Source organism: Oncorhynchus keta, chromosome 10 (genome assembly GCF_023373465.1).
Source record: "Oncorhynchus keta strain PuntledgeMale-10-30-2019 chromosome 10, Oket_V2, whole genome shotgun sequence".
NCBI lineage: Eukaryota > Metazoa > Chordata > Actinopteri > Salmoniformes > Salmonidae > Oncorhynchus > Oncorhynchus keta.
The window spans coordinates 23,832,535-23,860,059 of NC_068430.1; the positions used below are offsets into that span (position 1 = coordinate 23,832,535).

At 43.1% G+C, this 27,525-nt stretch overlaps 2 protein-coding genes across 4 annotated transcripts; both read right to left on the reverse strand.

Annotated features, from left to right (window-relative positions):
• Positions 1-1,559: 1,559 nt before the first annotated feature.
• On the reverse strand, positions 1,560-12,569 carry LOC118388416 (store-operated calcium entry regulator STIMATE-like). 2 transcript variants are annotated; one of them, XM_035777481.2, is made up of 8 exons: positions 11,357-12,569; positions 9,309-9,357; positions 9,018-9,113; positions 8,141-8,262; positions 7,373-7,485; positions 7,109-7,186; positions 5,846-5,950; positions 1,560-3,516 (listed from the first exon to the last, which is right to left on the reverse strand). In XM_035777481.2, exons 1-8 carry the CDS (start codon positions 11,634-11,636, stop codon positions 3,400-3,402), a joined length of 960 nt encoding a protein of 319 aa, XP_035633374.1. In that variant the 5' UTR covers positions 11,637-12,569; the 3' UTR covers positions 1,560-3,399. The 2 variants fall into 2 exon arrangements, with proteins under 2 accessions (XP_035633374.1, XP_035633373.1); XM_035777480.1 differs by having other exon boundaries at positions 5,801-5,950.
• Positions 12,570-13,222: 653 nt separating this feature from the next.
• LOC118388417 (scm-like with four MBT domains protein 1) lies at positions 13,223-27,525 on the reverse strand. 2 transcript variants are annotated; one of them, XM_035777483.1, is made up of 21 exons: positions 27,440-27,525; positions 24,642-24,699; positions 24,430-24,524; positions 24,081-24,324; positions 23,803-23,891; positions 23,378-23,630; positions 23,142-23,239; positions 22,935-23,036; positions 22,292-22,451; positions 22,101-22,183; positions 21,855-21,981; positions 21,488-21,601; positions 21,270-21,312; positions 21,075-21,142; positions 20,837-20,976; positions 19,128-19,237; positions 18,777-18,952; positions 16,790-16,920; positions 16,386-16,607; positions 15,747-15,875; positions 13,223-14,343 (listed from the first exon to the last, which is right to left on the reverse strand). In XM_035777483.1, exons 2-21 carry the CDS (start codon positions 24,664-24,666, stop codon positions 14,203-14,205), a joined length of 2,550 nt encoding a protein of 849 aa, XP_035633376.1. In that variant the 5' UTR covers positions 24,667-24,699; positions 27,440-27,525; the 3' UTR covers positions 13,223-14,202. The 2 variants fall into 2 exon arrangements, with proteins under 2 accessions (XP_035633376.1, XP_035633375.1); XM_035777482.1 differs by having other exon boundaries at positions 16,790-16,968.

The window sequence follows — 27,525 nt, forward strand, 5'->3', positions numbered from 1 at the left end:
ATATTATGCTACTATAGATTCTGAGTCTGAACCCTGCTACTCACCACTCTACCATGACCTCATAGGTCTTTTTCCTTCTCTTGCGCTCGCCCTTCAGCCCCAGTTTACTGCGGGATCCTTTCAGGTCCTCCTCCATCACAGGACACTTCTTCTTTACCTCACCGGCCTATGGAGGGCTGCAGAAAGGATGGAGGCTAAAGACAGGGAAAAATCTCACATCTTTCTGAATTTCCCTCATCATAACTCTCCCTCTGATTTGTTTCTCGATCTTCCTATTTTAAAGTAAATATAGCAGAATCCTTTACATAGAAAATAATAGATGTAGATTTTGCTGTCACATCAAGAACTGGACAACAAATAGTTGATAAAACAGGTCAGGACAGTCAGATACAAGGACGTTTGCTTAACTGAGACATTGTGTTTGGGTTTTTGTGTCTTAATCCCAGAGTTCTGGTCAGTGGAGATGTGTCTGGATTGCTCCTCTCTGTCCAGTCCATTATATTTATACCCTCAGATCCTCAGGGAGATAATCTCTGTTATTGACCCTGGGATTGAGTCAGTGGACCACCCTCCTCTCTCTCTGTCCATTGTCAGCGTGTATTATTAGACTGACATGAGGGATTGTGCAGCTGGAACAGGTCTTCCCTCATTTAGGATGTAGTTGCAACGAACTGCTGAGTGAGAGACAACTCAAAGCCCTTACAATATCCCACAAGCAGTGATTTCAAAGTTCTCTGGAAGCTACACAACTCCCTGGCAGTCTAGTGGTTAGGATTCAGCTCTTTCACCGCAGCAGCCCGGATTTGATTCCTGGTCAGGGAATGTCCTTTTAGGCCTCTGAATGCATGTCAACTGGCAGAACATATCAGCTGATGAACACCTTCCCCATGTTACTACTAACCCCAAAATAGCTCTACTCCCTACTACCCAATCAAGAGTTCACCTCTTCCATCAAAATATTTTCCTGAACGGATTACATGAAGGTTTAGGGATTTTGCAAACATAACACATGCAGTCATATAACTTGGATATAATGGTTCAGAATAAGACTTGACTCAGAGGGGCCAGACCATTCATACTGTATCACAGGGAAACTAGTGAATCAGCCTTTCTGTTTGAGAGGCCATCGCTTGCCTGCCAGCATGCCTGTGTGTAGTTAATAAGTGAGTAAGGAGTCAAAAGGTGCTTGAGAGCCAGGCTTGTCAATCAATAACAAATTGAAATGGGTCCTCATTTCCCTACATGCCTCAACTGCACCTGATACTGAACTGTTTACTGACAGCCCACTCTGTCACTGTGGAAATGGCACCCTGGTGGCAGTAGAGTATTACAGAGACCTGTGATCTCAAACCCCCCACCCAGGAACCTTCTTAACACTAACATGTTTTACCCTGACAGCTCCCTGGTGGTCTAGCGGTTAAGATTTGGTGCGCTCACCAAGCAGCAGCCTGGGTTTGATTCCTGGCCAGGGAATTCACTTATTAAACCCTCCTACAATGGAGTACAACCCTAGTAAATGGACAAAACGGAAAGCTCTGTCTTTTCAGACACTGTCTTAAAAATAAAAAAAATATGCTATTTCAGTGTTTTACTAAATTTATTGCAAAAGCAAATATAATGGTAATGTAAGTCCTTCATTTTTCAGTCATTTTAATGATCTAGTTGTTTTTTTCAAAATACTAAAAGCCCTCTCTGTTGAGCAGAGGGCAACCAGAAGTGTTTAATGATGCTGTACCACCCATTTACCAAACCCTACTGTCATTTATTCCTAAGTATCAGCCAACAACAATCATTGTCAAACCGTTCAACATCTTCAGCACCATGGTCATCATCACATTTACTTTATCCCCACTCCTTACTTTGAACAGGAGGATTAAGACAAACACACTCATACAAACATACCTGCACTGTACTGCAGGCTGACCTAGAGTCACTCAAACTCTAGGTCTGTGCTTCTGTCAAACCAACTGAATGCTACTGCAAGTTTAAAGCTCTGGGGCACAAAATTAACACTCACAAACACGGTAAGTTCACATAGGCACATTGTCGAAAACAAAGAATGAACACAAAGAACATCCATAGACCAGTGATAACTGGGAATTGTGCAAGAGCGGAGAGTTTTTTCCCCGTTGGTTGTGAGGACACACCCTCAGGTCCCATATCTACTCCGTCTCGGAATGAAAAACACTTAGTAGGCTGGGGATCATCATGGTTTTGGCCCAAAATAACTTACTGTAAAAAATAAATCAGGACACACCTAAAACAATAAATAAGTAATGGAAGAGATCCCAGTTAACGGTCATACACAGAGACAGGAAGAGAAGGCTCCGAGCCAGGCCTATAGACCTAAACGGTCAATGGGTGGGCTTGAAATGAGGGTTTCAGTCCCTTGGGTCCAGGTTGGGTGATTCATTGTGGAGACACATGCCCAAGCTGCACCGTCTTGACCCGTCCTCCCTCTACAGTCAGGTAGAAGTGGAAACAGTTAGAAACGTGAGTGCTGTGGTTATTATAAAACACTGCATCTTCACAGAGCAATGACTCCATTGGAGCATCAAGCCACACCTCCTACATTCCCTTAGCCATGCATGAATGGAAAAGTCCACACAGACAGACACACACACACACTCCTCCACCAACTCCTATAACAGGCCATAGCAGTGAGCCATTTCTTATATGGAATCTAGATGAGGAATACAATCACTTTCTGATTCGGAAGAGTATCAAAAGTATTAAAACATTAAAATGACAGAGGTGGGGGGGGGAACCAGGTGCCTGTTCTCTCCGTCTACATTGAACACTGGTCACCGGCTAAACCACAGAAAAAGTAACACCCATTCACAGTTTAACCTGATGAAGTAATATCATTCTGGACTTCTGAAGAGTCAGTATGGAACAGAATTAGGAATTAGAATAGTCATTTAATAGGATATTTAGGGTGCTAGCAATTACACTGCATCACCAACTCAAACCTTCCTATTACAGACCAGTGCTAAAAGTTCCCAAAACACATAAAGATTCATTTCTCCAACGAGTGTCACTGAAACACCAGTGACAGATCTATGGTGAAATCTCCTTTAGACATGGTATGTAGTTAGCTGCAGTAAAATCCTTTCCATGGGTTTCTATTCTCAGTGCAGAGGCTGCAGGAGTCCCATGTGGATGTGTAGTAATGGCAGTCCAATAGGCTCCATGGTCTGCAGTCTTCCATGATCCCACCTCCCTATATAGGCCCCCTACGGACTCCACAAAGAGACCAATGCCAGCCTGCTGTTAGAAGAATCAAGTACAGGTTGCCAGCAGGCTCCAGTCAGGGCAGCAGGCCCTGGAGGAGGAGAGAGTGGGGATGTGAGTAGACACAGGAGTGGGTCAGACCAGGTCAGACTGGGTAGGCCCAGGTCAAACAGGGATCCCCATACGGTGCTTCTTCTTCTTCTTGACCGTCTTGAGGCCAGTGAGTCGGCGCACATCCTCCTCCTCCGAGTCATCCATCTCATCGTCAGCCGAGAACAGGATCTGAGAGAGAGAAAGGAGTTTGGAAATGAGACCAAAGAAAGCCATATGCCTAGATGGATGACACTCAAAGCAACCCTGAGTTATGGGTTCAATTAGTTGAATCCCAGAGCTTAAATGCTCACGGACACTAGCAAATTTCCAGTGTCAGCAGAATGTATTATTCGTCCTCATTTCTGCCTCGGTGGGGTGGAAGGATGGGGATGGGTCTGGTTGCTTAACCACTAGACTACCAGGGAGATGTGGTCGTAGGAACACATATGCCACAGACTATTTGATAGAGGGGAGGAGTCTTTTAGAGTGGTATTTGGGTGTAGTATTGAAGCTTGCCATCAGGGTTTTACTGAAGCAAAAACTAGCTCCAACTCATCACAATAAAACAAGCCTGTGATAACATAGCTATATGCCCCCTTTTATAATGAGAGAGCGATAAGATCACTGCTCTGAATGTTTATGTAGACAGACTTTTTATTTCAGCTTGAGGCAGATGACCGAAGCCATACATGCTCCGTGTTAACCTGTACAGCAGTGTTTCTTTAGTAGTGGGTTTGGGTCCAATGGTTAATTGCAGATAGTTCCTGTGACTGGAGGAACTGCCCGGTCTGGTACACCACACCCAGATGTCTATGAAAAACTATTCCTGTCACAAATTCCATATACCGGTAATTCCATAGGACATGATGGTCTAGTGGTTAGGATTTGGTGCTCTCACCGCTGTGCCTGGGTTTGATTCCCGGTCAGGGAACACACTTTCAATAACTCCTAGAATCCACTGTCACAAAACATGGTGCTTTGGGTGATCCATGAGTAACTGTGGAAACCAATTATCTAGCTATCACAATCAGCTCAACATTTTATTCCAAAGCAACTCACTACTTCCATTTATGATGAGAAATGTGGTGCTTTGGAATCAGAAAAAAAACCCACTCCTTATAAATGTTTTTACAGTTTCTGATGAATAAGAAATCCCCCTGCTCAAGGCAGACTTAAATGACTTCATCCATGAATGTTTGAGTGTGGTGGTTGTCTCTGGTCTATGGAGCAGATCACAGGGCCAGGTCCATCTTGTTTACAGGCCTGAAAAGTGACTGGCCTTGGGCACAGGGTGGAGTGATTCACAGCCAAGAGACAGGCTTCTGCTGGTGCTGGGCAAGTTTGTCTACACAGCCAGGGGAGGATGTAAGTTAGCCTTGTGGCTACGTCAGCCTGAGGCAATGGGAGGAGAGAGAGGCCACACAGGGCTTGCGAGGAGAGGGCTTTTGGGGAAAGGAGGAGGTGGACGAGGCTCAGAATCCAATCTTAGGACTTAGTGTATATTCCTCCTTAAGATTTTTCAAATCTTTCCCAAAAAACAGCTTTTCCAGTGATTTAGGTGTCTAATGTACACTGAGTGTATAAAACATTAAGAACACCTGCTATGATCTCTTATTGATCTGCTTAAAATCCACTTCAATCACTGTAGGTGAAGTGGAGGAGACAGGTTAATGAAGGACTTTTAATCTAACTACACTGTCCAATTTACAGTAGCTATTACAGTGAAATAATACCATGCTATTGTTTGAGGAGTGCGCACAGTTATGAACTTCAAAATGTATTAATAAACCAATTAGGCACATTTGGGCAGACTTGATAGAACATTTTTAACATAAATGCAATGGTTCATTGGATCAGTATAACACTACACAAATACACTGTCATCTAGTGGCTAAAATCAATTTTTTTTCTAAACTGGAATAATACATTGTGGCCTTTCTCTTGCATTTTAAAGATGGAAATAAAAATATATGTTTTTTCTTTGAATCATCTTTTACCAGATCTAGTGTGTTACATTCTCCTACATTAATTTCACATTTCCACAACCTGCAAACTGTTTCCTTTCAAAAGGTATCAAGAATATGCATATCCTTGCTTCAAGTCCTGAGCTACAGGCAGTTAGATTGGGTATGTCATTTTAGTCAAAAATTGGGGAAAAAAGGGTCTGATCCTTGGCCTGACATGACATGGATTGCGTATGTGTGCCATTCAGAGGGTGAATGGGCAAGACAAAATATTTAAGTGTCTTTGAACCCGGTATAGTAGTAGGTGCCAGGCGCATCGGTGTGTATCAAGAATGGTCCACCACCCAAAGGACATCCAGCAAACTTGACAACTGCAACTCAATTTTTAGGAAGGTGTTCCTAATGTTTGGTATACTTAGTGAATGTAATGATTGGTTGTGTGGTCAGGCCTCAATCTTTTATGAAGCATTGTGTCCATGACTTAATAAATGGCCGTGTCCATATCTTACCTCAGACTCTGAGTCGTCGTGGGAGAGTGCCCGCCTGTAGCGTACCTTACTGTTGCCCCGCAAGTCCTCCCCCACCTCCCGCTCCTCCAGCTTGGCTTTTGTCCGTCCCTTCTTCATCAGGAAGTTATCTACCACCCAAAACATCAGGGCCTGAGGAAAACATACAGTACACAGCTCAGTGAGCAAGTACAACAGACACACATGCCCGTTTGATGATCACACACACAAGCCTAAATGGCTCAAATCCGTAGACATAAACATCACACTTAGTTGAAGCAATTACATTTCAAAAGGGATGCAAATATAGGTCAATTTTTCTGCCGACTAACTGACCCTCATTAACCGGTCAACAAAAGGTATAAAAAAATGTCCAAACAGTAAAATTACATCACAGACAGAAAATACTATTAGAGATCTGTATAGAATGATGAGATGCTGATATTTCCATCCTAACAATGGGAGTTGGACCAAGGCGGGAAAGCAGGCAACAAGCTTAGGCCCAAAATAAGACCATAGAAACCTATTGGGCTTATTTTGAACAGATTTTGGCGAGCGTGAAATCTCTTGCTTGCCATATCCTCTCTGGTACCTTGCATTCATACAAGGACCAGACATTTTTCATTAAGAGCTGAATGGAAACATGCAACAATAGCAAGCCTATCATATTATAGTTCAAAAGGCTATAGCATATTATTGAACATACAACTCCTGTAATGAAGCATCTAACCAAACGCCCTTTTCAAACATTTGCCAAAATGCAATCTGCGGAAAACGCCACAGTATCAGGTTTTAAACAATTATACTACCTCAAGCTCACATTGCAAAGTGGTGGGTGACGCACCATCAGTCAACGGTCGGCAGGCTATAGTATACACCTGAACGGCGAACTTTAATTATGAGTTGAGATTGAGAAATAAAAATAGCTCCTTTTAAATCGTGGCCACCAAAATGTTGAACACACGATTGCATTTAGAATTGTTAAATTGTTGTGCAATGACTGGGCTTCCAAAAGCAGGCTTCACGCCAATAGCCTATAGACTTAAGGAGCTACTCTCACGCTGTCTGACAGGTGGAAGGCTATTCCACTCCTCAAACTAGGCTCTGTATGCTGTGAGTGTTTGATAAATAATAAACATGACGAAAAAACAAACGTGACAATTTAATTCCAAAATTAAGAAAATTACCTTAAAGACTGATAAGCTTGACCAGTCAAATGTATTTTCAGCAGCTAACCGATTAACGGTTAAGATCACTAAATTTATTTTCAATTGAGACCTGTCTCACGGAGGCACTGCACACTTAACTTACATTAACGAAGAACGGGACGATGAGCATGACGATGGCCAGCTCCAACTGAGGGTTGTTTATGGGGTTCAGGAGAGCCAGCTGTGAGACACACAAACAGTAGTAAAGAAAGACGGTGAATAAACAGTACACAAAAACACAAGAGTTAAAACGATAGAAACAGTTTACAGTACTGTTAGTACTCATACACTTTCCACAGTCATAATATAACTGAACTGACACAATGGTCACGTGGTCAGGAACCTACCCATTATGCCCCCTACTCACCTTCTTCCACTGGGGGATGAGTAGGACCAGGATGATCAGGACCTTCTCAAACATCATGATAAGGATGTAGAGAGCACACTGGCCTGCCCATGCAGTACACTGCACTGGTTCTCCTGTGTGTGCATGCACGCACGCACACACACACACACACACACACACACGATGAACACGTGACCTACGGACTAGACACACAATTCAATAGACAGAAACAAACAAGCAAAACAGACAAATACCAACCCACAGAAATATCCAGACAGACAACTCTATATTCCACTTAAAGGGGCAATCTGCAGTTGCTACATCCATTTTTTGGACTTTAAATGATAAATCCATTGAATCTTGAAAAACAAATTCTAAATGCCTCATGAGCTTGGTTAAACGGTCATCATGCCCCATCAGAACCCAATATATAAGCTTGTTTTACTCCAATGTCTGTAAACAATATAAGTGTGAACAAACATACATGCCTCGAAACATGGTTAAAACCATAATGTTTGATATGGTCAGTCCTTGCATCCAAAGCTCTGTCTATGAATTTGAGAGAGATTACACTTCTCCAGGTCTACTGCATATTACAACTTCAAATCAAAGCACCAGAGAAAGGTTTCCATAAACTCTGCCTTTGGGTAAACAATTTAATAGTGATTGACTATGTTTGATGTGGATGACATTGCAGTAGTGCCCTAGGCAGCCACTCCCCTCTTCTGGACACCATTTGTACTACAGGGTGAAATGATCTCTCATCCACACTGACACACACACTCTCACCATATTCTCCGAAGCGTAGAGCATCCCACTGCCTCCACTCTACGATAGCACTGATGGCCCTCACCCCGGCATAGATCAGCAGCATTCCAAGAGACGCATCCAGGAGGAAATTAATGAGGTAACTGAGGAAGAGATGAGACATTGTGTCCACTTCAACCTTGAAGTGCATAATGTTATAGAGACTATACTGACCAGAAATATAAACGCAACATGCAACAATTTCAACGATTTTACTGAGTTAAATTTCATAGAAGGAAATCAGTCAATTGAAATACATTCATTAGGCCCTAATCTATGGATTTCACATGACTGGGCAGGGGCGCAGACATGGGTGGGCCTATTCCCACCCAGCCAATCAGAATACATTTTAAAGGGCTTTATTACAGGCAGAAATACTCCTCAGCCCCCCCCCCCCAGAAGATCCCACAGGTGAAGAAGCCGGATGTGGAGGTCCTGGGCTGGTGTGGTTACACGTAGTCTGCGATTGTGAGGCAGGTTGGATGTACTGCCAAATTCTCTAAAACAACGTTGGAGGTGGCTTATGGTAAAGAAATTAACATTACATTCTCTAGAACAGCTAAACAGCTCTGTTGGACATTCCTGCAGTCAGCATGCCAACTGCATGCTCCCTTAAAATCTGTGGTGTTGTGTGATAAAACTCATTACTGTTAAATCAGCTTATTGATATGCCACTACTATGCTCACTAACAGGGATGCAACCAAATTTGCACACACAATTTGTGCGTATGGAACACTTATGGGATCTTATTTCAGCTCATGAAACCAACACTTTACATATTGCATTTATATTTACTACATACACAAAAATACAGAGGCACAGAGACAGACAGACACACTCATACAGAGACACACTCACAGTGAGCAGGGGTCCTCCTCTGTGAGGTCAGACAGGTAGACGTTGGCAAAGTGAATGAATAGCATACCGATGGCCTGTTTGGAGGTGTCCAGGAACCTGGTAGAGTTGCCGGGCACAGGAAGGCCTTTTAAGAACTCTTGAGAATTCAATTTCTTTCAATAGCTCAACATCACATTAGAAAAATTCATAATTTGTCTTATGTTTATCTTAGTTGCGTTTCTTGGTTTATAGCAATATTGAAGAGGATAAGCTTGAATACTGTGGTTGGAAGTGGGATGGCTGCCGTCTTACCAGATCCTCCAGGGCCTTCTCTCATGCTTGGGCTCCCTGAAGCGCTTCACTGTAGACAGGACACAGAGTCACATATAGGACTGCCGTTCTCACACACCCACGACAGCAGTGGGATGAATTAGTATGCCGCTCTGGGGCAAATCCAATCATTCTAATAATGTAAATTAATTAAGGCCAGCTCCAGTCTGAACTGAAATCGGCTTTACACTTTCATCATCAAGTTTAGTATGTTGGGCAACATCTCAGCACAAAGTGTAATGGGCCTATTTCTATGAATATGGCCAGTGTGATGGGAAATGCAGTTCAGTTTCCCCTTTAGCACCATAGCCTAACCCCTAACTAATGGACTTTAGCAAAAAATGTTCATTAGACTATATTCCCTTAATAAGTCAGCTATTGAGATGCCATGTTTACACAAGGTAACACCATAGAGGAAGAGTGGATGGTAAAGAGGAAGTGGCAGACATTACATACTAAAATTTCACTGCTTGTTACTAATGTGCCTATCATGATATTATCCACCAAATCTCCCTTCCTCTGTGAGCAAAATAAATACTTTGGTTGAATCTTATGAGCTGAAAATTTTAGTGCATTTGGCACTGTAATCAAACCCATTGATAGATCAGAGGACCTGTTAACAGTACGTAACACCAGGCAGGCATTGTCATATTACATGTCACACTGTCTTGGTCACATTTCAACATTATCACCTGGGGTACCAACCTGGGGATGAGAATGATACTAAGGTAGGTGCTTATAGTTGTCCTATTCCACACATGTACAAGAGTGTGTTAAGAGTGCATTGATTGGAAATGTGATTTTTACATAACCGAACTCTCCCTGAGACATCCTCGGAGAGTGGGGTCATGGCCTGGGTCTGCTAACAGCTACCCTTGAACAATAAGGGTTCAATGCCTTACTCAAGGGCATTGACAGATTTGTTACATTCTTGGCTCTGTGATTCGAACCAGAAATCTTTTGGTTACTGGCCCAATGCTCTAACCGCTAGGCTACCTGACCCCCTGCACTGTAGATTGGTGTGTGTTCAAACACAATAGCCTACATGAAAGACAAACTGCCCGTCTCAGTGACTGCTACTCTGGGGGTTAGGCCCCTGTGTACGAGGTGGAAGCCCTTTCTACTAAAGTCTAGGTCTACACTATAATTAATCCTTGTGTGAGTGATGCAAGAGTGTTTATTCTCTGAACACAATGTAATGGCTGACAAATAATGCTTTGGCTGTTCCAGACAATAGTCAGCATGTTTCAATGCCCGCCCTCTTCTAACCTCCATCACACATGATTGATTCCTGGGTGAGAGAAAAGTGGTTTAATGATTTATGACTCCACTAATCTACTGGACATATCTTAAACCCAAATTGAGGATTAGGGTATGACACCTCTAGACAACAGTACCCTAATGTGTGTTAAATACTTTACTGTGTGTGTGGATGCATGTGTATATATATGTCACCTGTCGAAAGGGTGGCTCGTTTTCCTAGTGTTTTGCCCAAACAAATGTTTACACGGGAATTTGCATATGGATATGCTGTGACTTCAGACTTCCTCAGACTGTTGAGTAACTACTGACACACCCTGCATGTTGGCTGTGGGCTGGGCTGTGTGAATGTGATGATTCAGGCCCAGTCAATTCCCACTGAGAAAGCTGCCTCAGGCATCATCACTGCTCTGAGAGCTGAAATGCCTCACCTCTTGCTGTGAGGCTCCTATCTACCGGGGCCACACTGCTGACTCAGTGGTCAAAGAGGCACTCAATGAGGTCAAATTACATGGCCAAAAATGAACACTATGGGGATGGGACAACACATTTCACACTGTATAATCCAGTATTTTGAAATAGGTAATGACTGCCAGTGATTATTGACAAAAACAGACTTCCATTCTAAACAAGTAGCCTAAACAGGTTATCCAGTCTCAACACTGCACAGTGAAATTCAATGTTACAGTAGGCCTAACTGCACAGAACAAACGACCATAAATTAGCACATTTTCCACAGTCAGAGTGGGCATCTGGTTGGCTGTACTCACACATCAGCGTACTGAAGGCCACCATCGCTAGAAGGCCTTGCAGGAAGATGCCAAAAGAGTCCATCAAGTCACCATTCTCGCAGCCACGGGTGTCCACATTTGGTGTGGGGCGGACAGACACTGGCGTGTTGGAAAAAGGCATAGCTGACAGAACCACTCCCGAGACAGCCACGTCCCCGGTTTGGGAAAGACGACTCGCCCCACTAACCGCCATAGTAGTAGACCAGTTTAAAGGTGTATTGGCGGATGGCATATACCGTAAATAAGCAATAAAGTCCATTTAAATGTCTTCTCCACACAGAATGTGCTTCTTTGTCATCCAATTGTTAGCTGGCAATCGATTAGTTATGCAGGAGTATTTGGCATTAAAAAAAAGAGGTTATCTTCCTTTTAACTGCAGAGCCATATATTCACGTTTCATATGTGGCCAGCGTGAGCAAACATATCCCAGTTGTTGATAATCCATTGTATCACCAAATAGCCACAAAAGAACGGCGTACCATGCATGTCATACTCATTTACCTAACATTATTGGTTTACTAACAAATTAAAATCCAAGCTGTGGTTTGCATAAATTAGCTATCGATAGCTAACGAACATAACTAGCTACACAGCAGGCAATAATGGACAACGCATAACAATTAAATACATGTGACGGACGACGCAATGTTTACTAACGGAAACATTTGCACCAAAGTTCCAAAAGGAGTCATCCCAAGGCATGTTATAACTTCATGTAATTTCAGCAGAGTTCCTAACCCTTTTAGCGGTGCGCGAGAGGGTTAGCAAATGAAGCTAGTTTCACCTAGTTATGTACCACTTAAACATTTTAAAAAGTGTAAGCAAGCTACTTGAGTAAACACCACTGTTTTACCCTGTGACGAATTAAATTATATAAAAACATCGAGTCAGGGACAAACCACCAGCCGACCAGAACAAGTGATGCTAACGGTACCGGTAGTTTAGCGAGCTAATCTGATTCAAGTAATTGCAATGGATCCCTTGTGCATGTATGAAAGACATGATATTGATATTCTCACGTTTTCGGATTTGCTACTTTTTCATTTAAAAAATCTGTTTTGCACAAAACATGGGAACGACCAATAATTTGCTCAATGATCAGAGTACATAGCTACTAGCTACCACTGGAATTTCCAGCTGCATCCTTTCTGAGCCCAGACCAAAGCCCATTGGCATATTCATTACGCCAATTCTGTTGCAAAACGTTTCCCAAACGGAAGAAAATAGAACAAAACGGGGCGGGACTTACCTGAATTTGTCCAATAGAAACTGTCATTTTCGTTGCAAAAATTGTTTGGACTAATGATTACACAGAATGCCCACTCATGTTGACTTTACGTAAAGGTTAATGTGATCGATGTGACACAACGGTATCATGGGAAGTGTAGCTTGGAAAGATTTTGAACCGTGTTAAACTCATAGAGCTCGCCAGCTTCAACTCCGAAAACCCGGAAATGATTTACCTCTTGTTCGTTCAACCATTGCTATAGGGAAAATTAATAGGGAAAGAATATGGTTTTGGGATAAACGCCGACAATTTTGTCTGAGGTTTTAACATAGATTTAGGAAATCTTATATGTTTTGTTCTATATGAGAAAATAATCAGTCAGTTACCTTCATGAATTATGAAGTCTTTGTGTTTTTTAATTATTACACACGTGCTTCAAAATACACAGAAAGTGACGTTAGCTGATTATCTCGTAGAACACAACCTATAAGACCTAAGCCGGTGTTTAACAGACACCTTATTTTCGACATTTATCCAAAAACGACATTTTCCCCATAGGTTTTGTCCAATGAACCATGGCGGAGTAAGTGCCTACAGAATGAGGCCAATACTATTGCTCTCTATTGGGATGAGATTCAGGCTTTAATTCCACATTCTCTTAAAATAGCAATCATACTCAACAAACATATTGACAAAATCAAATGAATAAATTCCAGTTTTATCTCCTGTAAGAGTAATAGATCTCAATGGCAGAGACAGGTAAATCAGGGGAAATAAAACACAAACACAGCAAAGACAGCTAGTAGAATGGCTCCTGAAAATAAAGCATACACACACTAGTCCACCAATAGTTGTAGTTAAAAGGTAAAACTATACAAATATATAAAGGGTCACAAAGGGTCCCAATATTTGGTTTATACTTATTTGAATTTTGCTCCAAAAACACCTACATCTTAATGCTTTACAACAAGCCCTAGTTAATGTCTTCAATATGATTAGATGTTAAAATCCCTCTCTGAGAAGACGAAAAGGGTGTCAAACAGTGGGGATGGCTCTTTCTGTGGGTTTCCAATCTCAAATGTATGTCTACATTTTGAAATAAGACCTTTGCACAGATACTTTCAAAGCAGATGTGTTTAGTAGAAAATCAGGCTATAACCATTAATCACCCTATTGTACTAGAAGACCTTTTAAATATGTACACTATATACAAATTCACCCTGCTATGTACACTTTACATACCGCAATATAGTACATGGTTTATTTGTCTTTGTGCTTAAATCCTTGCATTGTCAATGCTTGTCAAGTTGATCAAATGAAACCAGGAGTCATGTTGATATTGTGGGTGAGATAAACCTGAACATGACTATCCATGTTAAGGTGTCTTTACCTAGAATACAACGAGGCAGAACCCTTTCTGACCATTACACAGTAAAAAACAGGCAAAAAGTCTTGATCCATCTGATGTCCATGCATGACTGCTGCTGTTGTGCTGGGCCTGGGTGCAGGGTCCAAAGGATGTCCAGCTGGAAATCAGTTATGGAGTCATTTAATGTTACTGACTGTATGTAATGTTTATTTTGTTCAGAACCCTCAGCTATGTAGCAAATTTCTGGTAGAATTCAAGTTTGACCCTTTCGATATGGTGACACAGCTTTATGGCTGGTCCCAGTTTCAGGTCCATACACTCCTGCAGTGTGGGCAGGTTGAGCAGAAGCAGAGCCTGTCCATCAATCTCCTGAAAACACAAGCACGGCCATGGGGTTAGACAACAATAGTCATGGATTTAGGCCACACTGTACACCAATGCTTGACTTGGGATGGAAGAAGTGCAGGAGCTGTCTTTTTCCAAGTCGGTCCATTAGACTACGTTCACCGAAATTCACAAATGGCATTATACTATAAGGACCTCTGATTATTCACCATTAATGGTTTATACACATTTTCCTTGACTTTTAACCCCATGTGTAGTACTATTATTATAGCCTACATGAAAAAGTTAAGCATTATTGACACTGGAAAGCTGCTGTGTCTGATCCCATGTAGACCTACCACCTCCTGCCATTGTGCCTTTGATCAAAGCACTTAGACCCCACATACACCTGCACTGTTAGTCACACGTGGTCAACCCTCCATCTGGAGAGCTCCTGGGTGTGCAGGCTTGGCCTTTTCAACATTACAACCAAATACTTTTGTCTTTATAAAATGATTCCCTCATTCAATAAATCAGGGAACAAATTGATAAGGTAGCCTACTTCAAAGCAACCTATCTAACTAGACATGTTAATATATAAGGCTTCATATATTCATGTTTTGGAGGAGATCTATGCACAGCAAGTTATTTGTCAATTAGGCTATTATTAAAATATTTTTTAAGTTGTCGCAATTACATGGCTACTATTTAATCGAGGAGAATCACAGCTTTCCAACAACGCAGATGTATTTAGGCTCTACAGTGCCGGTGGAAAGGAAACAACAAAATGAATGCTTAGTTAAATAGCAAGATAACTGCTACAAGTTATGTTTTGAATTCTAATTAGTCTGCTTGTCATTATTTTATACCGGCTGCTGAAATGTCACGCTCTCTCTCCTCGGGCAACAGCCCACTCGCACTGGCACACACGCAGCACACACGCAGCACCACAGACATGCACTGAAGGGTCATTCAGATAATGGCCGATATGTAATTTTTTAATTGATTGATCATATTTTTAAAAAATGGCTTTCATGAATTACATAAACAACAACTATGAAACTAATTTCCATGACTTTTCATAACTTTACAAACCATAATGTTCAATCTGCGTAATCTTGAGCAACCTACTGTCACTCACAGATTCACAGACTAGCGACAAATAAACTTGAACAAAGAGTAATCAGGAAATGAATGATCACTCTCCATTGCTATTCAATGAAGATCACGCTTTCATTCCACTTTGACCAACCTTTTTTGCCTTAGTGTGTGAATCTGGGCCAGCGATAGGTTACTTTGTTTTTATAATGGTGCCGGTATGCAATTCCCCCAAAATTAGAAGTGCTGGTACGGCATTCCAGATAGATCCGGCCCAAGTCAAGCACTGCTTGTTGTACAGTCGAGATAATGATTCTGTGTGTGTGTGTGTATGTGTGTGTGATTATTACCTGATCCAGGAAGATGCGTGCCAGGGGAGCACAGTCGGTGGTCCTGATGAAACACACCACATCAGTCACACTCCACTCCAGGGGACTGGTGTCCAAACACAGTTTCTGGGGAGCCTCACCTCTCAAGCTCTGCAGAACACAGAGATGCAGTTAATTAATTCATCATACTATATATAGAGACGGGTTGGCTGACAACGTCACATAAAGCAATGCGCACACTTCAATGGGGCAGACGGTTGTGTGATGTGATTCTGGATGGCCATTTAGCTAGCAACAATGACAAGAAGCTGCCATGTGGGGAATCGTAGGTGGCTCCTTTCAGCTAGTTTGATCTTGTTCTTGATATCATGTCTTGTTTTGAGGTGTTTTGACTGATGTCTATGCTAATATGGCTAAAACTTGCTAGCTAGCTAACCAACAACTGTAACAATGTATTTGAGGGACAACAAGTGCTCATTGTGCAAATGTATTTATGTTTTCAATAAACATTGGAAACGAAATATAGTTAACACGTTATCAACAATCTAAGCCAAACTGTCAGTTTTGCCCCATAGTTGCACACGCATCGGTTTAGTTGCTAAACACCGAACCGTCTATTCACAGTGAACAGACAAAAAGTAAAAGCACAGTACAGTTCACCTTTGGTGAAGGTGGGTGGTTCTCATCATCAGAGTAAGATGGGGAGCGAGGTTTCCTGCGTTTTCGGGTTGGTCTGGGCGTTGCAGGAGGAGAGGGGGATGGGGTGGGTGGTTGAGACTTCCCAATGGAATACTCTGAATCGTCCTGATCATCCTGGAGCTCAGAGCCAGTATCGTCACTCAGAGAGTTCTCATCATCCAGATCCTCCTCATCTCCACTGCCCTGTGTTAGAGAAAGGTGTTAGAGAAAGGGATGGTTAAGTTTAAAGATATCTCGATGTGAGTGTGTGTGTGTGTGTGTGTGTGTGTGTGTGTGTGTGTGTGTGTGTGTGTGTGTGTGTGTGTGTGTGTGTGTGTGTGTGTGTGTGTGTGTGTGTGTGTGTGTGTGTGTGGAGTGTCTGTTACCTGTGGTGAACCGGCAGGTGTGTTGTCTAGTGAGGCTGAGGAGCGTCTCTTCTTATGGACAAATAGTTGCTTTCTCCTCTTCCTCCTTCTACCTCTTCTCTTCACCCCTCCTTCTAGGTTCGAATGCCCCCCTGGTGGGCGGCCCACTCGTTTACATTTCTTCTTACCATAATAATAAGCTGCAGAGAACACATCAATACTCCAATCTCAGTCCTCCTGAGCATTCTGCATCCAATGCTTTATCATCAACATACACCGTGAATTTGGAAAGTATTCAGACCCCTTGACTTTTTACACATTTTGTTGCGTTACTGCCTTATTCTAAAATATAATAATTTGTTTTTCCCCTCACATAAATCCACACACAATACCCCATAATGACAAAGCAAAAACAGTTTAGACATTTTTGCAAATTTATAAAAAAAATAAAAATTAAATATCACATTTACATAAATATTCAGAACCTCTACTCAGTACTTTGTTGAAGCATCTTTGGCGGCGATTACATCCTCGATTCTTATTGGGTATGACGCGACAAGCTTGGCACACCTATATTTGGGGAGTTTTTCCCCCATTCTTCTCTGCAGATCCTCTCAAGCTCCGTCAGGTTGGATGGGGAGCGTCGGTGCACAGCTATTTTCAGGTCTCTCCAGAGTTGTTCAAGTCCTGGCTCTGGCTGGGCCACTCAAGGACATTCAGAGACTTGTCCCGAAGCCATTCCGGTGTGGTCTTGGCTGTGTGCTTAGGGTTGTTGTCCTGTTGTTGTCCCTTGTCTGAAGGTGAACCTTCGCCCAAGTCTGAAGTCCTGAATGCTCTGACAGAGTTTTTCATCAAGGATCTCTCTGTACTTTGATCTGTTCATCTTTCCCTAAATCCTTACTAGTCTCCCAGTCCTTGCTGCTGAAAAACATCCCCACAGCATGATGCTGCCACCACCATGCTTCACTGTAGGGATGGTGCCAGGTTTCCTCCAGACGTGACGCTTGGCATTCAGGCCAAAGAGAATCTTGTTTCTCATGGTCTGAGTATCCTTTACATGCCTTTTGGCAAACTCCAAGCGGGCTGTCATGGGTATTTTACTTAGGAGTGTGTTCCGTCTGGCCACTAAAGGCCTAATTGGTGGAGTGCTGCAGAGATGGCTATCCTTCTGGAAGGTTCTCCCATCTCCACGGAGGAATGCTGGCGCTCTGTCAGAGTGACCATCGGGTTCTTGGTCACCTCCCGGACCAAGGCCCTTCTCCCCTGATTGCTCAGTTGGCCAGCTCTAGGAAGAGTCTTGGTGGTTCCAAACTTCTTCCATTTAAGAATGATGGAGGCCACTGTCTTGTTGGGGATGTTCAATGCTGCAGCAGGTTTTTGGTATCCTTCCCCATATCTGTTCCTCGACACAATCCTGTCTCAGAGCTCTATGGACAATTCCTTCGACCTCATGGCTGGTTTTCACTGACATGCACTGTCAACTGTGGGACTATATATAGACAGGTGTGTGCCTTTCCAAATCATGTCCAATCAATTTAATTTGCCACAGGTGGACTCCAATCAAATTGTAGCAACATCTCAAGGATGATCAATTGAAACAGGATGCACCAGAGCTCAATTTAGAGCTTCATAGCAAAGGGTCTGAATATTTATGTAAATAAGATATGTCTGTTTTTTATTTGTAATATTATTATTTTTTTGAGTTAAAAACCTATTTTCGCTTTGTCATTACGGAGTATTGTGTGTAGACTGATACATTTTAATCCATTTTAGAATAAGGCTGTAACATACATTTTTTTGGAAAAAGTCAAGGGGTCTGAATACTTTCCAAATGCACTGTAGGTGTATTGCGAAATACACATAAAACAGACACTGCGTCCCCTATTTGTTGATTCCCCCCTTACTTATCATCATTGAGTGCCTCTTTATCTCCATAACACCTGATTTCTGAACACCAGGTTTTACTCATATGCATTTGATTTAGAACAATTGAGTAGGTCACACATACTGTATTTGGTCTTGGTGAGCACAGAGCAGTTCTCTGAGCAGCGCTCCAGAACCATGCGAGGTCCAAACAGGTTTGGGCAACACTCCAGCTTGATGCAGGTCTTCCTACAGAATTCCGCCACACAATCTGCTGTACGCACTATCTCCACCGTAGCCCGGTAACTCTTTCCCTTGTACCTGCCGGTCAAGAACAGATGCTCAGGTTAGCAACGCTAGAACAGCTTAGCCAATCCCAATAAACACTTTAATCATCAACTCAACACAAACACGAGCAGAAAAGTTTAGACTGAATCTATGCAGAAAGTGCATTTGGTGATTGTAATGACGTTATGATAGAGTATGCGTTCCTCACTTGGCTTTGAGTGTCTCTCCATGGCCGTGCCAGCGGTCCTCCTGGTCTAGCTGCAGCTCCCTGAGCACCCGGCTGGGCTTGTAGGCTGAGTTGATCAGCAGAGTCAACACCTGGACAGGACACAGGGAGATGGAGAGAGACATAAAGGGCTTAGCATGGATACTGTTCCCAGTCTAACTGGGAAGTCAGGAGTGATCTCTGGGATAGCAAGATTTCGCCCTATTACCAACTGCCCTAAGCAGATTTGAGCAGTTTAGTTGACTTTTTAGTACAATGTGATACAGTTATTACATCATAGTGACTGTATTACCACCACACAGGGAGTGACGAGTCATGTCAAATGACCTGTGACAGTTGGTTGCTTATGTGTAGACCTACCCAACTAATGGCCTGGTACTCAGCGCTCTATAGTCCCTCTAATTACATTCTAAACACTTTATGATTGAATTTGAATAATCTTAATGATGAGGACAAATGGTGATGGGAGTTAGAGGTCCCGTTCTGAAATGGACACGGGAAGGCCCTGGACCCAATATGCATCATTACATTTTTAAAACAAATTCAGAACTGACCTAAAGACAACGATCAGAAAAGCCAATTATTTTGCTACTTTATTAACCGCTAGGGAGAGAGACCACAGAGCAAGCATCTCTAACTACTATGGAGCAAGGGAGGGGCTGTGCAGTGTGTGAGTAAGACGCAGCAGGCTCGCTTGGAGCACCGGAGGCTCGGAGCACGGAGCAGGTACAGAGGGAGAAAGAGACAGCAACCACTAGTGCTAGTAGACTAACTTTATGCTAGTTATTTATCACCTATCCGATTGCATAGTAGCCTATCTGCCTTGACTGCATCAAACCGAGAGAAGCAAGCTAACTAGGCTAACTGAAGCTAGCCATAACGCTACTGCGCTTCTCACAGTCCTACAGTTAGCCTACAAATAACAACAACTCCATTCAGATTATAAATAGCAGACTTGGCTTTTGGTCGCTGTAGCCTTTCCTTCTAATTTCCCTTTTAATTCTGTCATTTTAATTCCATATTCCACTGATTAGATATCTCCCAACTTGCTTGCTACACAATCAGAGCAGCAATGCAATTCTCTCTCTGCGAAAGCGCAAGGATTAGAGCGCATGTCTTTTTTGCCAACTTTTGCCAAATCATCAATATAGAGTCGCATCATTTTTATTTATTTGACCTTTATTTAACTAGGCAAGTCAGTTAAGAACAAATTCTTATTTTCAATGACGGCAGTGGGTTAAATAAACAGTGGGTTAAATAATAAATAAGTTCAGGGACAGAACGACAGATTTGTACCTTGTCAGCTCGGGGATTTGAATTTGCAATCTTCCAGTTACTAGTCCAACACTCTAACCACTCTAACCCTGCCGCCTCAACACTTTAAGCATTATGGAGCCCATATGTTTTTATTTGTATGGTTTGTATACCTATCACAACTAAAGTTACCAATTAACTCTAAATTAAGTGTAGCCTATAGGATCGGTTTCAAATGATCACTTTTACGCTCAACACAATAGCCACTCCTTTCGACTTTTTAAAATGTAGGCCTAGATGTTCCAAACGCCCGCATCAGCAGCTTGTAAGTGTGGAATCCCGGAGATGCTTAAGGTGTTTATGTTAATTAACGGTCACCGCCACAGCCCTAACATAATGTAGTATGTTTGTTCCAATCCCACCCAGGTGCTCTTCACCTCTTTGAGAACCAGGACACAGTTGCCAGGGCCAACACACTGGGGCAGCTCAGCGATGCGGCCCTTGTTCAGGTAGGGGCCAGAGAAGCAGCGGTGGTTGAAGAAAATCTTGGGACAGCAGTACTTTCCGTTCCCCTGTCCTGTACACAAACACATCACACAGAATGTAAGAGTTGTGCCTCACGTCAGAAACCCCAATAATGTATTTCTCTGGTATCTCTACATGAGAAACACTCACCAGTCTCTGATTGGCTGGCCAACTGCAACCTGAGTGTGTCAGGTGTTGTGGATTTGGGTGGTGCTCGGCTATAGGGACAAAGATACAGGTTAGGGGTCAAAGTGCATGGGACTGGAGTGTTAACCAATCAAAAGTGGACAAACAACCAATTACCAGCCAATGATAGATTCCTTCCTTTCCCATAGGCCTACTTACTGTTTCTCAGGCTGCACCACAGCAATCCTCCTCTGCTTTTCAACTGTAAGACAATATATAATCACCAGTAATAAAACTCTACTGAAACTATACAGAGTACTGTCAAATACGGCGACTGCAATGGTTAAAACTTCCATGCATATTGTGGAATGCTAGTGGCTCCCCTTCACATTAGAGAGAGAGAGACACACAATGTTATCTTATTTTGGGACACCCACCTTTGGGTTTGATGGGGTACAGCAGGGGGTAACCGTTGGTCTCACACCAGCTGACAGGGAAGATATCCAACGAGTCCACATGAGCTATCAGCTCTGGTATAGCCTGTTTCAGCCCTAGACACAAAGAGACTGATTTAGACCCACAGAACTAATTCATTATCTAATATTAATACCATCAGTGTGCACAAGCCCACACTCAAATGGTCCCAGACTAAGATTGAAAAATGCAGGGCCCAGATATTATTATTTTATTTGATTTATTTAACCTTTATTTAACTAGGCAAGTCAGTTAAGAACTAATTCTTATTTACAATGACGGCCTAACCCGGACAACGCTGGGCCAAGATGCGTAGCTACAGGTTCTCACCTTCCAGGCCAAGCCAAATATGTTGCCCTTTGACCTTGGTCACTGTTGCCACGTGAATGTGCTCAGGTGAGATTGGGTTGACCGCCTCCAACTTCATGGCCTCTTTAAAGCTGTGATCAGACTGTTCCTGAGAGGTAGACAGGGATACATCAGGAGAGAGAGATTATTCATGTCCTATGTTCACCCATGCTATACACTCATGTTATATAACATGCATTGCTCCATGTAAGACAGAGCTTGACTCACTGTGAGGAAACAGTGTTGTGGTGCTGCCTCTGCCTGACACTGTTTCAGGTAGTCTGCCCAGTCAAAGTCCTGCCCCTGGTACCCTACACAACCGGAGAGAGAGACCACAATACAATTAGACAAATCCTAAAAAATAATAACTGAGCACATTTTTAAAAGTAGCTCTGTAAATGTTACTAGCGTTTCATCACCTGGAGGGGGGCTGAGCGGGAGGCCGTTCTTAAGGCTCCACTGGGCAGGAAAGATCCCAGGACTGTCCCTGTGACACAGGAAGGACCCAACGCCCTCTGCCCCTGAATCATCACCACGGAGACTGTCCATCTTTACTAGGAAGCACTCGTCACTGAACACCTGAAGAGGAGAGGTAGGGTATCACATCACACTCCCCTCTGGGCACAGACATCAAATCAACTTTTATTCCACATTAGTTTAACCAGTGTGTGCCCAGTGGGTCATGTCTGCTCTATGCGGTATTTACCCTACCCTTGTTCCATAAGTATATCTCACCCAAAGGTGACCTCACATACACTACCATACTGTATCTTAATGACTTCAATTTCTACTTGGTGGGTAGGCTCCCAGAGTTTACATGGCTACTATGTCAGGATTTATTTGAGCAAATCTCTACTCTCCTAGCCCTGAGGTGACCACTGATCTGGGTGGACTGAATATGCAACAACAATATAGCTGAAACTGTTGGGTGGGCTGGAGTGCCTTCACTACTGTACTGTCATCATCCAACCCAGTCATATTAATAATCTCTGGTCCGAGAAGAACGTAGTCCGACAATTCTAGGAGCCTGAGGTGAGACTGGGCCAGTAAAGAGGTTGTCACCTTGATAACGGTGGCAGGACTGATGCAGAAAGGGGACATAGGGTCAACAGCCTCCAGTTTCATCCCCTCAGTAAAGCAGTGGGCAGCAATGGCAGGCCGGTCCTGAAGCAAACACACACACACAGTGATGGCTCATTCGATCAATATTGCACTGGTATTCCACAGACCCTTGTAGTGCTAATACATACTGCTTGGTAGTGCCTTTACCTTATAGAACTCTTCAGAGAGGGCCTCATCATGAGGCTGATTACTGATCCTCTGTCTGACCTCCTCCCACTCCTCCTCCGTGTGCAGGGGGACCAGGGCTGAAACAAGCAACCACACACACAAATTATCATATTAAACAGTAAAAAAACACAACCTCAGATTTATTCATTAATCATTTAGCTTTTTGCATTTTGAAACTGAATTCACCCAAGCTCTTTCTGAAAAGAGCTGTTTACCTGAAGGAGGCCTGAGGGTGCAGCCGTGCTCTTTGGCCCAGCCAGGTGGGTGGAGGCGGGGGTGCAGGTAGTAGAGCCAGAGGGTGGAGTGTGTATCAGGGAGTCTCTCTGTGCCTGCTAGGCGTAGTCTCAGCCTGCCACCCATGTTCTCCTCCACCTCAGCGCCCCACGCCACCCCAGGGTCAACACTGTCCTGCAGCTCCACACTGCAGCCTGGAGACATCAGATCCACTGGGTCCTTACCACGCTGGGGCTATAGACACACACACACGGGCACATACGTGTAGGCGCACAGGCAGACACACAAGTAAGGACATGCTGGATTACACTCTGCAATACCCTTACTGATACAAAGTGAGTTCAAAACCCTTGCTTATCTGGCATACATTCCCAGTTGTTCCAGTTTATAACTGAGCCCCTCTCACCCCTTCCAGCAGGTTGGCAGGTGCACTGCACTTCTCAGCTAGGGCTTTCTCCAGGACATCCTCCCAGTCTGGTTGCTTCTCTCTCACACCTGAGGTGGGCGATGGAGAGACATGGTTAAGGAATATAAAAACAAGCTTGGGAAATGTCTTTGAAAATCTCAGGTCTAGATTTCATGGTAATAACCCCGTAATAACCCTCGTACAACTAGTTGGGAGTGGAAGAGATCATTCACAACAGCCATCCCAGTGAGTTCTCTCCCCAGTCCTAGCTCCCTCACCCTCGGGGGGTCTCATGGGTTTGCTCTGCTCCCGGCTCCAGCCCAGGGGGTGGAGGTCAGCCGTCATAATGTCACACCAGAAGTCGGCGCGGCGGTCGTCGTGGTAACCTTCGTATCGCAGGAGGAGCAGCTGGCCACAAGTGGTGATGATGGAGGCCACCCAGTAGGGTTGGTCGGTCTCTGAACGCACACACACCTCCAGCTTCATACCTGGAGTCAGACCTGTCTGCAAGCCCTGGTCCACCTGGGGAGAATGATATATGAAAAGCTCTTATAAGATGAACTATTGATCAACATTGTATGAGTATTGTGTGGGGTTATGAGGAGTGTAAATAGTCTCAGTACTTACGTGTTTGAAGGCATGGTGGGGCACAGACACTGCCCCGTTCTCCTCCAAATAGTCATCCCAGTTAAAGTCAGACACATCCAGACTAGAGTCTCCGTCTGCAACACACACACACAAATACGCACACGCATACACACACACAGGTTAATTCTGTTATTTGTGTCAAAAAGCCCTCTCCACCAGTAACAACGCTGCAGGTCCATGTTGTTACTCACCGGACTCCAGCAACTCATGACTCATGTTGGCTCCTCCTACCGACCAAGTCTAGAAGCTCTGGGGAAGAAAGGAAAGACAGATTATCTAGAAAAGATGGACATCATTCAAACCAGGAGAGCAAGAAAGAATAGTAGGCTGTTGGTAAAAGTGGCATAGGTGGTCTTAGGGATGTCATTTGAATGTGTCCAGTCCTTACATTTTGTTTTTGGGATGGGGAGGGCGGCTTAGCAAATGGAAGTATAAACAAAGTTTAGTAAGTGTGTTTGAGAGAAGAGTGACACAGAGAATATTTAGGTACGTGTTTTGGTAATACAAAATGACCTTGCTAATACAAAATGACCTTGCTAATACAAAATGACCTTGCTAAGTTGCTAAAAGTATGAGAGAGGACTTAATCATTTTAAAAATGCTAAATGAGGCGAAATACATCTCAAACAAATCACAACTTTGAAACAAAGTTGAACTGTTAGGCTATAGCCACTCTGTGACAACAAAGAGGGTAAACTAACTTAACACAACAAGAGAAATAGCATTTATATACTGGGCATGAGAGAGCATTAGAGATGACAATAGCTGAGATGTTTGTGTAAAGGATGCGGAGGATAGCTGCTCTGTCACTGCAGCTCCATTCAGCAGGGCTGTCAGGCCTGTCTTTGTCATGTCTGATGTCTCTATTAAAGAAGAGACAGCCATCAGACAGGGTCTCCCTGACCACGGCCCGGACACCACGGCCCCACGTAACCCAGGATCAGCCCTTTACCCACGACCCTGCTGCCCACACACACACACACACACACACACACACACACACACACACACACACACACACACACACACACACACACACACACACACACACACACACACACACACACACACACACACACACACACACACACACACAGCTATCCAGCTGAGGGCCTCATTGTGCTTGAGGTCACACTCACGTCTCAAACACTAGGGAGGATGATGAAAAGAGCAGCAGAGCCATTTAGCTATTGACAAAGAGCCAGCCCTCAGTGTTGGGCTGCCTTATGATAACTGATTATCTCCAGAAAATATTTTCAAAGTTGTTGATTGAAAGACAAAGAATGCTTGAAAATGTCAGCAAGTTTTTTCCTCATTATTTCCATATGACATATACACAAGTCTGAATGAAGCTGAGAAGAGGAGGGGGTTGATGAGAAATGATTTCTTCATGCTGAAATTTGAGGGAATTCACAGGTCATTATGTTAAACAAACTGTTACTTAATCACCAAAGTGAACAGGAAAACGAACAACTTCCCCCATCGTTTAATAGAGGCCTACCCAGTACTCACACTCACCACCAGCAGACTGACTGCCTGACTCTCAGACTGACTCTTTCTAGTAGAATGTACACTGACTCACCCTGAAAGAGAAACTAGAATGCATACACTAACACACGCTGATCTTTACAACCGCCTCCTAAGAGTTACTGGATCATACGATCAGTGCTTAACATGCCATTGACTGAATGAAGTCCTCTGAGTCACACTGAGTGGTCGCTGGGCAGGAAATGCAAGTTAAAGAAATGCATTGATTGGACACACAAGGGGTTGAGAAATTAACTGTAAACGAAAGTGAAGTCTGTTGATGACATGGGTTTATGTTGAGAATAACCTTAGACTAATGGGAGTATTTTCATCAAGTACAACACGTTTACAACAATGTGTTGATGTGTTTATGAATCCTCATTGTCAGCAATTAGCTTACACATAGGCTTCTTGTTATTTGAGAGATTGTATTTCAGTGTTGTATGTTGCCATTGTCAAATAGTGGCCTAATGTAAGTGGGGTGCCCGAGTGCCCCTCGCACGTCACAAGACATTAAGCGCAGTATTGTAACTGTCATTTTAACTGGATTTGTCGTGTTAATGCCCATAGAAGAGCTTGGCCGGGAGAAGTGGAAATCACATTTTTATGCAAAAAACACTTCATATTGATATTTCATCGGCAAATCAAATAAAACAATGTTGCATTTTAGGCTACATGGCACATCAATTGAAACAATGTTGCAGTTTATAGCAAAATGTCAATTGAAACAATGTTGCTGCGATTACTCAAGTAGCATAACTGGGAACTTGGAGTTATAGTTGAGAGAAATAGGCAGTTTAGTGCTTAGATTAGCCTACGTGTAAATGTTAATCTTATAGCATCATTTATCTGTTAGGCATACAACAACAATGAAATAACATTAAAATTAAATCTAAAGGATTCCTAGGCCTATTTGATTTAAAGTCAAATACACCAGAGTCGTCTATTATAAATCGTGCAGCCTGTATTATATAAGAGCGATAAATGGATTAAGTTCAGTAACAACATTTTCGGGGAATTCTCGATAGACGCTTTCAATAATTTTCAAGCTATTAACGCAATAGCTTTGCACAGGCACGAGCGCCGATGATCCAACTTTCACACTGGAACGTGCAATAAGAGAAGGACACAGAATGCAAGAAATAACATGTATTTCATAGCCTCTGTGTTTATTCCATATAGGTCAGTTCTGATGTCAAATGCACCAAGTCGAATGCGGCTGATTCGGCACATGCTAAAAACGTCTGTGACCAAGTCAAGTTACTGGAACGTCATGGCTTGAGCAATAGGCTAGCTACACTGTAGCGAGCAATAAGGGCGCTTGCACTCGACCGAGCCCGAGTCATCTTTTTTAGAGACGGGAAAAAAGACGCAGACAGCATAAAAATGCATTATATCATATTAAGCTCGTAATAAACAAAATATAGTATGTGAGTATTTGGTTACATAATCTGATTCTTACCAGTAAATAGTTTTTCAACTCGGTTTTAGATGCCGTCTCTTTCCGCCTAGTCGTTCACGACCTCATTCCAATATGGCACAAACTGC